Here is a 12,955-nt window from a genome sequence, read left to right as displayed (position 1 = left end):
ATCAAGATCACTCCGCAAGAGAGCCACAAAAAGGGTGACGATGAAATGTAAAAGAGGTGATGCTTCCTGGGGAGAATATAGCAAACGATTCCAATTTAGAAGAAAACGTTTTGTTAGCAGGCTCATCGAACGTTTTTATTCCCTTTTGAAGAAGAGTCATTACAAGGGTTCTCAAAGTGCACAATGTAAAGACAGTAGAGGAGCACAACTTCCTGCACTCACTGTTAGGGTCCTTTTACATGGGACGATTGTTGGGCACTTAAGCGTCCAATAGTCATCCCAGCTCCTGTGCTTTCACAGGATTGCTTAGTAGAGATGAGCGAGCATACTCGCTGAGGGCAATTACTCGATCGAGCATTGCCCTTAGCGAGTACCTGCCCGCTCGGAAGAAAAGATTCGGCTGCCGGCGGGGAGCTGCGGGGGAGAGCGGGGGGGAACGGAGGGGAGATCTCTCTCTCCCTCTCTCCCCCCTGCTCACCGTCGCAACTCACCTGTCACCCGCACCGTTAGCCGAACCTTTTCTTCCGAGCGGGGAGATACTCGCTAAGGACAATGCTCGCTCGAGCAATTGTTCTTAGCGAGTATGCTCGCTCATCTCTATTGCTTATTGAATGGAGGCGGAGTGGGCGGGAGTTCTCTTCCACCTTGCACAAGTCTCCATTCACAGTCAACAAGCTGGTCATCATTTGATGAAACGGAATGCTGAGCAAATTACTATTAGTGGTTGAGTCGCTGGCAGCATTTACACTAACCGATTTTCGATTTTTTTTAACACACGATCCAATGAGAATCTGAATGATAATCATTCAGTGTTAAACAGTCCATACAGTATGATTTCTACACTGCGGCTACTAGTAACTGTTATTTTCATGATTATATATTTTCCACAAAATAAAATGAGAGAGGTGGATATTTATTATATTTTCCTACCTCAGTATTCAGGTGCACACAGTCAAGAAAACTGAACATTTGAATCGGTCTGACTGCTATGAACAACACCGACATGTGTCTCCTTATTTACAGTGAGTCTGGAAAGTCTTCAGACTCTTTTACTTTTTTACCTTTCTTTATGCTGTGGCCTTGTGCAAATAAAATTTAAAAAAATTAAGTTTTCATTCTGCACTCAATACCCCATAATAATAAAGTGAGAACAGAATGTTAAAAATCTTTGTACGCTTTTTAAAATGAAAAACTAACAATTTGCATTGACATAAGTATTCAGACCCTGTATTCCGTACTTAGTCGAAGCACCTTTGGCAGTGATTACAGCCTCCAGTCTTCTTGGGTATGATGTCACAAAGTTTTTACATTTTGGGATTTTCTGCCATTCTTTTCTGCAGATCCTTGAGATGTTTGATTGGGTTCAAGTCTGGGCTCTGGCTGGGTTACTCAAGAACATTCACAGAGTTCTCCCTAAGCCATTCCTGTGTTATCTTGGCCGTGTGCTTAGGGTTATTATCTTGTTGGAAAGTGAACCTTCTGCCCAGTCTAGAGGTCCCTCTCGCTTTGGATCAGGGTTTTTCATTAATATTATCTCTGTAATTTGCTCCATTCAGCTTTCCATCAAGCCTACCCAGTCTCCCTGTCCCAGCTGCTGAAAAGCACCCCACAGCATGATGCTGCTATCACCATGCTTCACTGTTGGGATGGTATTAGGCAGGTAATGAGCAGTGCCTGGTTTCCTCCAGAAATAACACTTAAAATTGAGCCCAAAAAGTTCAATCTTGGTTTCATCAGACCAGAAAATCTTGTTTCTCAGTCTGAGAGTTCTTGGGTGCTATTTGGCAAATTCCAGACAAGCTTTCATTTGGCTGTTACTGAGGAGAGGATTCTTTCTGGCCACTGTGCCATAAAGGCCAGATTAGTGGAGTGCTGCAGTGATAGGTGACCTTCTGGAAGTTTCTTCCATCTGTACACAGGCTCTTTGGAGCTCAGCCAGAGTGACTGTTGGGTTCTTTGTCACCTTTCTTACCAAGAACCTTCTCTCCCGATTACTTAGTTTGTGGGTCAGCTACCTCCAAGAAGAATCCTTTTTTTATTTGCATAAGACCACAACATAACGAAATGTAAAAAAAAAGTTAGGGTGTGGGAGTAGACTTATAATGCCATCCATATTCCTCTGGGAAATATGCAAATAGAGAGATGGAACAATACCTCTGCAGCGTCTTTTATTGGAAGGCATCATCCTTGCAAGTCAATATCAGACTTTTTAGACAAGCCTTTTAATAATGACTTAAAAGCCAAACCAGAATAACCACCTTCTAGGTGTTCTCCGTAAGGAGAAACAATACCCTTCCTGACCCACGTATCTCACTAGCCCAGTCGGAAACCTACTGCACACTGAGGGGCAATCACCCTGAAACAGCTGTCTGTGTATGGTTATTTTGGCTTGGCTTTCAATTCGCAATCATTGTTATAAGGCTTATCTAAAAAGTCTAACACTGACTTGCAGTAATGCTGCCTTTCAATAGGTGGTGCTGCAGAGGTATTGCTCCATCTTCCAATTTCTATTTTTTTCAAAGGAGCATGGATGGACTTATAAGTCCCGTCACACACCTCCCAGGTCCTATTCTACATTCAAAACTGTTCAAAAAGGGATTCCAGGCAAAAATTATTTAACTAAAGGAATTCTGTCATCAGGTTCATGTTGCCTGAATCATGGGTAGCATGAACCTGGGACAAGTATGCCCCCCTGTGTAGGCGTTATTCTGAAATGCTGCAGCATGAAAGCGGACAGCTCTCCCTACACACAAAAGGGAGAGAGCCCTCAGTTTTCAGGATGCGGGTGAAGAGAGGCAGATGCAGCAAGCCTCAATGACTCTGACATCCATTCCCGAGTCAAACTTCAAAGTATGTTTTTTCAGAAACACCGCAGCATTTCAGAATAAAACATACATGCGGAAATAGGCGCACCTGTCATGGGTTCATGCTGCCCGTGGTTCAGACAGCATGCACCTGATGACAGAATCCCTTTAAAAAGAACAGGTTGATCACAGGAACTGGGTTCTTAAGGTCCCTCTGAGTAATGGTCATGCATGGGCACTGCTGCTCTATCCATTTCAATGTGACTGCCTGAGATAGCCAAGCAATTGTTCTCAGCCTTCTTTGTCAGTCCCATTGAAATGAATGGAGAGGAGGTGCACATGCGTTCCCAACACTGCATTCATTTGGGCACCTTTGAAACCCACGTTCACCTGATCAGTAGGGGTACCACTAGTCATAACCACTCTGATCAGATAGTTATACCCTATCTTCATAGTAAAAGTCATGTACAACCCTTTTAAGTCTTGCACGCCAAATTTCTAGCATCTAAAAGTCACAAATTATGGCGCAATTCTAATTAGCGATTTTTATCAATCAAACCCGGCCTGTGCCACTTTTTTTTGGCAAAGTAAGCAAGCCAGTCAAAAAGTGTAAGCACCACACAGGCCCAACACATTGACTATAATTTACACTAGCGACTGGTATAATTTATAGCTGAAAGCTGCAGCAGCTTATAGCTGATGTAGACTTCAGTCTGGCACACCTAGGTGCCGCCAGATGTGACAAATGTGTTGTATTTGTGACGGCATAAACATTACTTAGACCAAAGTATGAAACGTCGGTCTAAAAAAATATGCCCTTAAATTTTTAGGTTCCAGCAAAGGTAAGACAGGTAAAGTAACGTAACATATAATACACTCATTTTATCAGTAGGTAATTGCTGGAAATGTTGTCATAATCTTACTCATATATGACCACATGTAAGTGCTATACTAATGGATTCATAATTAAATATTGACTATTTGAAAATGTAAAAAAAAGAGTAATGTAGCTTGAATTCTATCTCCACATCATGTTCAATTAGAGAGAAAATATCCACTTATATATATTTTCCTAAATTAGCTCCCCTTCCTTTCGAGCAATTTTTGCTTCAGGTTTTTATGCACCTTCATCCCACACATTATCTAACATTGCTATTAATACTATGTCAGCAAAGTGGCTGACTAATTCACTCCTATCCCCGACACTTACTGCATTAAAAATAAATGGGTACAGGACTGTCAAAGTACTTAAGTGCTTATATAAGGCACGATCCACTTTGGTTACACACTTATATCACTTCCACATTAAACTTTTTTTTAAAATTTTGCACGCATTCTAAAAGAAAGAACAAAATGTAGATATCGCATTCTGAATTTTAGAAATAAACAAACTTTGGGATCAGTTAAAGTGAGACCCCGATGTAGAAATTTTTCTTATACTGTGCATAATTAGCATTAGAATTGATAACAGGTAATTATATTTTGTTGCTGCAAGGGCTTACTGGGGAATTCATGGCTGATAGACTTCATACAGAAGTAGCAGAGTTGGGCTTTTAATCTACAACCCATTGGTAATACTACACCGTGTTAATTACAGCTCTACAGGATGTACGAATGCAGATAAACCTAAGGCATCAAAACCCGAAAGAAATATCACAATGTACAGACAGTGCAGACCAGGGGGCTAAATGGCTCAATAACTTCTCAACAAACGTGTGCTTCTGTGATGGCCAGTCCCCGCTTGGTTAAAGTAGCCAACCCAAGGTAGCTGCCTCAGCCTTCCATCCTTCCGAGGTCGGTAAAATGAGCACCCGGCTTGGTGGGAGGTTATAAATTACCTGAAAGCGCTGCAAAATAAGTTGGTGCTATACAAATAAGATTTTTTTTTAATGGGCAATATGATAACAAGCAAAAGTGTAAATCACGGCTTTTGGCAAAAAATTGCTCTGAAGTGCTGGCCACTAGGCTTCTCACTTCCTTCTAATCTGAAGCCCACTGCCTGTTGTCATATGAAATCCACCTCTAGCAGCAGAGACTCCAAGATAGAGAATAGGAAATGGAAGAGGAGGATAACTCATGTCGAGGGAAAGGGAAGAAGAAAGGAGCAGCTGAAGGAAGATAGAGGAAAAGAGACTCCCACAGAGACCTGGCTGCAGCTTCTAGTAAATATTTAATGTCACCCCAGTGCTGGATTCACATCTATACTGCTCAGTACTGCTGCATGATGTCTTCTATGTTGCTACTGCTTCTGCGTATGTAAGAGATAGAGGATCAAGATTATTTATTCTTTAGGCTAATTTCACACGGGAAAGACGATATTGGGCTGTGAAACTCAGCCCAATATCGTGAGTGTCAAATTGCGATTTCACCGCGGATGCAAGACATTTTTGTTACAAAATAGGAAGCATTGCATTACACTCAAGTGAACCTAGCTCATTGGGGCCGGTGCAATGCAGCCACCAGCCACAATTAAAACAATGGGCATAGATTGGACATGCCGTGATTTTCTTTCCGCATAGCAAGAAATGGCTCATGTGTATGACCCCATTCAAAAGAATATTCATGTGAGATTTATGCATCTCACAATGTACAAACCTCAGCCGTGTGAAAGTGGCCTTATGTGTGCAGTGTATGGGAGACATCATAGCAGCAAATCTCCTACCAGGAGAAAACTGAGATTTAGATGTAGAGCCTGCAGAAGGGAAAACTGGTAAGACATAAAATGGCCAGAAATACTGCTACTCCCATTGTACACACATATTTGGCAGCTTATTCTAAAAAGTCACCAAGGAGAGAAGGAAGGATATGGGACCTCCATCCTATTCTTGGTCAGAGCTATGTTGTGCATGTGCAACAACTCTCCACTGAATAATTGGGATCGCCTGAAACAGCCAATAGCTCACACATTTGTCCGTGTCTATTAGCCATGTTGATTCGACTACTTGTGTCAAAATTCATTTGTTTTTGAAAATCGCTGACATATTGTTAGAAAACCAAGACTGGTAGAAAATGACTACAACAATTGGGTATGGAGTGCACAGATTTTAGTGAAAGGAGTGCAGAAATTAGCTGCATATCATACTGTGTTGCTATAAACAATGATGATAAATTCTTTCTTGGTAGCCATCCCTTTCCTGTGGAGCTGTAAGCTTTCTTTGTTTTGTTTTTCTTTTTAATTTAAAGCTACAAATGGACTTCATTGTGCGCTTCTATGAAAGATAAAAGCATGAGTGAATAGATACTTGCATTATCTCACTAGCCGTTTGAGTCGCAGAATAGCCCAGTGAGGAAAGCGAGGCATGTGTTAAATACCCCAATAGCTACATTGGCCTCTATTTAGCATCCTTAATTTAATTAAGGAAGGAAAAAAGGAAATACTGTATTTTCTTTATGTCTGCACAGAAAAGATAATTACATAAAACGAGAGATTTTCAGATGTTTTTCTTTGTGCTTGAAAAGCTTTAAACCAAAAAAATATACTTAGGAGGAAAAACCTTTGCTCTTTCTGTCATTAAATTACAGTACATGGATTTCGTACTGTTTTTGGAAATAATTGACAAGTATCCGTTTTACATATTCTTTATGATTACAACAAAGAACATCTTGGCAGCATCTTTAAAAAAAAAAAAGGCATGCTGTTGTTTTATAGCTACAGGGAGACACCTAGTGTTGGAAAAGTGAAAAACACAACATTCAGAGCATTTTTATATTTTTGTTGCCATTTTACTTTTTTCCTGGAGCAACTAATCTTCAGTTCTGTAAATGAGGCATTATAATAGACGGTTGTAAAGTGGGCTTATCTCCAACAGCGTTGTGCACTGTTACTGTATACAGTATCCACATGTATAGCAGTGTCATATTTGTCAGCTATAATACAGCCAAACTTGTCATTTCACAAAACTTGTTATGATATCACAATATGTGATAACTAGTGATATTGCATCTGCATTTATACAGACTGCAGATATGACCACTAACATAGATGGAACTTGCAAAGAAGAATGCAATTGCTCACTGCCACATTCTGCATACATCACTAGCAAATCTAAAGAAGTTTTGCAGATGATCTTAATGCAATTTGTAAAAGATCTGTTTATAGTAAATAAAGCTCATTTACCAGTAAAGAGATGTTAAAGAATTGGGCCTGATTGCTCAGTGTCCCTCTCCTTCAGGAGGAAGAAGTCATACATGAGACCATACACAGCATTCCTTCTAGTATCACATCAATTCAAGGACTCCAAAACAGAGAGGACAGGAGCATAGATCTAAATGTAGTATTCTCATAACTAGAATAAAAGACTTTTTTGTTCCTCTCACCTGAAATGGTTGTGCTTGTCGGGGCACAACTTCAATGATTGCCTGATGTTAGGGGTTGTCCTTTCTGGTGGTTTCCACAAGCAGCAAGCTGTGGTAAGCTCAGGGAGGTATAGTCCCAAACACCTCAACCTTGGTGTTACAGATAGCGAAAGTGGACCCACTGTGCTACCCAACTAGCCGGGCTTTTGGCCCAGACCTGGTATGGCTGACAGCTGATCTCAGCTAAGTAGCTACATAAGAGCTATGCAGGCAAAGCAGGACACCGTCACTATTGCTCGGCGAACAATACAGCTGTTCTGAATAAGCAAACAGCTGTATTGTTTTTCGAAATTGCAGCTTGCATCCCGCTGTGAACTACCAGCGGGACACGAGCTGAAAGAATATTATCAGGGCTGCTGACTGTGATAACAGCGTGCACCACTGATAAGATTTCATCGCTCAATTCAAGAAAACTAGAATCGAATGATGAATGTGTCGTTCACGAAAACTGCACAATGTCCGTGCATTTAGACAAAACTGTTATCGCTCAAAAGATGTCTTTGATCGAATTTTGAGGGAGAATTGTTGTGTCTAAATGGGCCACAAAGCACATACAGAATAAACAGATACAGAAGCAGGATTGAATACACAAAACAGTCCTGAGACAGGCGACCCAGATAAGCTGAGTGTCTCAGACAAACACACAACAATACTGAGGCAAAGATGGAGGATTCCCAGCTCAGCTAAATATAGAGGTAATAACCAATTAAGCTGCCGCTGGGCTGTGAGCACTGAGCAGGGTTAACTAGTGCAGTGCGGATAGAGAATAGAAAGAACGAGTACATTCATACAGAAGGAGAAGAGTGATGCCAGAGTCTGCCCGAAATAGCAAGAGAGCGGCAGACACAGGTAGCAGACCTAAGACTTGGTAAAGATAAAACAAGTAGAATACCACCAACAATGAAGCTATTGTACGAGGAACCAATATTGGAAGCTCCTGACACCATTTAATTATGTCCAACCAAATTGTGTCCACCTTCATGGAAAATTATACAGTACAAAACATTTCAACCAAGGTCTTCATCATTTATCTGAATATCTCCTGATTTTTATGTCTGAAAATACATTTTGAACCTAAAAATGAGGGGCATGTCTTGAGGAATGAAGCCTGACAAGTAGCCATATTGAATCATATAAAAGTATGCATGGGGATGAGTTCTTATACCAGATGAAGACCCCTGTGAGGGCTGAAACCTTTTGTACTGTATCATTTACCCAGACTATTCAATAAATTTGGTTGGACATAATTGGATGGTGTCAGGAGGTTCCAATATTGGTTTCGCATACCACAGCGCCATTGTTGGTGTTCTTCTATTTGTTTCATCTCCTAGTGTTACATGACATCATCACGTAACCGATGGGAGTGATACATCATCACATTACTGGACAGTGTTGATAAATAACAGCTGTAATGAATGTTTTGCATGGACTATTCCTTACAATGTATAGGTCTTGACATTTATGGACATCCAGGAGGTTAATGCACACTGGATGAGAGTTGGAGGATATCAGCTTGGGATTGGGTAGAGTACAAGCACTAACAGTACAGGATAGAGAAGGTAACTGCATTGTGATTGCCCCACTTCCTACACATAACAGATTTGTTGGCTGGATAATGATAGTCATTATGGTTTAATAACCAGCTGCCAAAATATAAAACTGGTATCTACCTACTCAGGTGAGCACTGCAAATATATTTCCATCTGACAGAGGCTTGTCAGAAGTTGTGATTGGTGGTTGGCCAGGCTTTGAGACTCTAATAGGTTAGCAAAAGCTAAAGGGCTCAAATGTTCAGAGGCTATCCTTGATGAACCTAATTTAACATACTGACTACATCCAGTCTACAGTTCTTTATGGAGAGCCAAAAGGGCATGCTACAATCCCCTCATTCTAGGGTCAGGGCACCCAGACTAAAAATGTCTGACATTTGTCTATGACATGTCAGCAGTTAATTGAAATGACAGTGACCTTTTAATTTTTAATGCAAAACAGACAATCTGCCAAGGAAACCCTCAGACCAAGAAATGTTGTACAGTCATCTAGATCTATTGAGCTGACCAGGAAAACCCCCACATACTGACTTGCTTGTAACCAGTGGTACCTGCAGTTTTCCTCACCTGATGATTCCGATGCAGTTTGTCTTGCATGGACTGGCAAATCTCAGTAATTCGGATTAATTCTACTCGGGAGACCTGCACTTCAGGAGTTTGATTTTCACTGGTAAGCAGAGATCTGATTTGCAGAGACAAATAGATAACTTTGTTATTACGTGGAATGTGTTATCAGAAAATGATTATTGAATAAATCAAGTCTATATGTTCAACATATTTTTGTAGAAGTTTTTTTATGTCACGATCTACATTAAAAAAATTCCATAATCCTACAATTTTCACATAGACCACTAAGACTAGTGATACTTCCTGTCTGTAGATAATACTTTGCTATAGTCATCTCGTTATCATCACAGGCAGGATTACAATGAAAGTCGACACCTATTTATGGATAACACAGGACCAGTCATTCACAACAAATAATGATCACAGCTCACCTCCTCTCTCTGCCTGCATAATGACCTCTACATAGGTCACAGAGCATGCCTAAAACAATCTCCCCCATAGAAGTCTGCTATAAAGCATCTCTAAATGCAGCTCAGGCAAGATGGCCGCCTGCATAGTCATCTACAGACAACAGAATAAAAATTTTAAAAAAATCACAATCCTAAAATAAAATCAGCTTAGATAAATGGAAAATGTTGTTTTATTACCTGGATTTAATTAGTTTAAAAAAATCCCTTAAAATTACAAATGTTCTATACTGCAACGGACAAAATTAATATTTTTGGAAAAAAAAGAAAGCATAGATCTGCCGTAAATTGCATCTACTATAAAGCTAAGCTTATGTATAGAAACACGCAACCCCTAATTTTAAGCCTAGAGCTACACAGCAATCCATGGCTACAACACATGTTGCATGACCAAAGATTGCATTGTTACCATGCTATATCGCAAGAGTCAACACTTTGCAAATCTCATGCTATTGCAACCATTTCTGATAAATGAAGAGATGAGCGAGTATACTCGCTAAGGCACATTGCTCGAGCGAGTAGTGCCTTAGCCGAGTATCTCCCAGCTCGTCTCTAAAGATTCAGGGGCCGGCGGGGGACAGGGGAGAGCAGGAAGGAATGGAGGGGAGATCTCTCTCTCCCCCCTGCTCCCCGTCGCAACTCACCTGTCACCCGCGCCGGCCCACAAATCTTTAGAGACGAGCCGGGAGATACTCGGCTAAGGCACTACTCGCTCGAGTAGAATACCAAACTTGATAGATGCAATTGACAGGTTGCAACAACCTGGAAGTCACAATGCAACCGCATTCATTTTCATTATGTTGTAACATGGTACGGCAATACTGCGATTTTTGGCTGCACAAAGTGGGTCGCAGCCAAAGTGACTTTGCATGAAAGTCAAAGCGAAAACCATCAAGATAAATGTTACATCTGAACATGGTAAATGCAATGTACACAACCACATAAATAATACACTGTGTTCAGTACTTACTGCAGCTTATCAAAAACCGCTTGCAGAGCATTGCCAAGTTCAAGTAGTACAGCAGCTCGAGAGCTAAGTCCTTCTGTCAGCAACATCACCTGGAAGAAAATAGGAGGCATATGGCTGCATTCACCCACATGGACAGAATTCTGGTATAGTTACTCAATCTACAAACATGAGTCTGAACTAACTTAATCTAAACTTTACAGTAGTTCTCTCCAAAATTTAAAAAAATTGTCTTTACATATAAATCATTCAGATGTCCTTTTCTGTCAAATTCTTAAAAAATCTGTTTGCTTGTCTGGAATATCCAATTCCTGGGAAGGCGGCAGAATGTGCAACCCGGCTGCTATTACAGCTCTCACAGGGGTTGTCAGCAAGCTTTCTAAAATGCTTAATCTCCAAAGTCATGTGCTGATACAGGCATGAATGATATATATCAACACAGCTTGGCATCAATCACTCATGCGAAAATTCATTTGTGTTACAGAATGTATCGTACCTCAACCCTATAAAATAGTCCATTCTTGCCTAATTTTGGCTCTTATATGCCTAATCATTTCATGAACAGCAGGCTCCAGAGACACATCCAAATTTAAAGACAGGGACAAAATTAAAAATGGAAACTTATAATCAAAACTGCCATTAAACACCATTTACCAAATTACAACAGTCAATGTGCCAGTTTTGCAGAAGGAAGTCGAAAGGAATAGCAAGGATACCCCGCGTAGCAAGCAATCTGGCCAGTTACACTTTGAAGTGAATGCCTGAATTTTAACACCATTTCACCATTTCATTGTAGGTCCAACATTCTGTATTAATTTAACAGTGTGTGCCAAGATTAGAAGTTATCTGCTATCCATAGGATTGATAATACCGTGCTTCCCCGAAAATAAGACACCCCCTGAAAATAAGACACCCCCTGAAATTTGCAGAAGTCCCAAATATAAGGCACCCCCTGATAGTAATGTGATAGACATGATGATTATTTTGGTATAAAATGTCTATCGATTTATATAACCCAAATGTATTTTGCTGTTGTAATGACTTTCAGCTCTGAGGAGTTTAAAGGACACACACACAATCTAATCATAGTATTTGCTAGACAATGGATGTCTGATGTAATGTTAGTTAAGTACATAGAAGTTACACAAGTTGCACAACCAGCCTCTAAGAGTTAAAGGGCCATAGTGTCGTGTATATCCTGTGTTTAACACTGAGTGTTTACCTAGCCCCCTTCCACTCTTTCACACAAGCTAGTTAAACAATGATTCATCACTACACGGAGCTGACTTCAGCTAGGACAAAAGTCCATACTACCTCAGCACATGGAAGGGGGTGGGCAGAGAGGTGGGGGATTCTATATGATCCGACAAATGAGAATCTTATATGTTACTGATGTAATCTGTTGCACGCCCATTGAAGGGCGGTTGTCATGTGTTATAATAAAAAGCCTGAGCCTCTACACATTGTAGAGACTCTCCCGGTTTTAGACCAGCATTTGTGTCTGATTCTGGTCGACGATGTGTGCACACGATATAATTCGGAAGCAACAAAATACCCCAAAGCCTGCTGGAGAAATCATAATCCAGATCAGTGGAGTCCCTGGGTGAGCGAGTGGATCTGTGAGGTCACAGCCTGGAACGTACAGAGATCGGCAGATGGCACGCAGAACTCAGGGGCCCGAAAATCTACAGAACACGGTAAGATTGCTTTATGTAAATCTACCGATGTGAGCTGGGTTCTGACTGCTTTTCTGCCTGTTCCTGATCCAGACTGGACCTTCACTGAAAGACAGGTAATAACTCTAGTTCTGTCCACTCGGAAAAATCACCATGTTACCTGTCTAGGGGTATTTTGTATGCTGTGGCTGCTATGTCTGAGACGGTTAAAAATTGTGTATGCAAGACCAAGAGACAATTTCTGTGAGGGTTAATGTGTCAGGAGGGCGGACTCGGCTGTTTAAGTCTGAGGGAACACGCCAGTGACACGTGCTCCTAGGTAAAACTAGTGAGGTTAGGAAGATTTATGATACGTATACTTACCTTTATGATTGAGCGTGTTATGTTCTCATATGTGGAAAGGTATAGCCGTGCTTTGTGACGGCTGATTTCTCCAGAATATTGTTGAGGTTTTGGTCATTGAAAATAATCGTCAGTCTCTGTGTATAGCTAAATGTCCTGTCTAGATCGTGTACAAGGAGTGCTCTTGGGGATTACTAGTATACGGTGGGCTGTTATAAAGGTAGAT

At 40.8% G+C, this 12,955-nt stretch overlaps 1 protein-coding gene across 1 annotated transcript in view; it reads right to left on the bottom strand.

The window, feature by feature from the left end:
- LOC136626945 (uncharacterized) overlaps nucleotides 1-12,955 on the bottom strand; it is a 141,911-nt gene that overhangs the window by 81,846 nt on the left and 47,110 nt on the right. The window contains exons 5-6 of the mRNA XM_066601902.1: nucleotides 10,715-10,803; nucleotides 9,278-9,392 (exon numbers count right to left, since the gene is read on the bottom strand). Coding sequence (XP_066457999.1) covers nucleotides 9,278-9,392; nucleotides 10,715-10,803 — 204 coding nt within the window. The remainder of the gene's footprint in view (nucleotides 1-9,277; nucleotides 9,393-10,714; nucleotides 10,804-12,955) is intronic.

This window comes from Eleutherodactylus coqui, chromosome 5 (assembly GCF_035609145.1).
Source record: "Eleutherodactylus coqui strain aEleCoq1 chromosome 5, aEleCoq1.hap1, whole genome shotgun sequence".
In the NCBI taxonomy this organism is placed as follows: Eukaryota; Metazoa; Chordata; class Amphibia; order Anura; family Eleutherodactylidae; genus Eleutherodactylus; species Eleutherodactylus coqui.
Note: the sequence above shows the minus strand (reverse complement) of the source record. Positions and strands in the feature narration are given on the sequence as shown.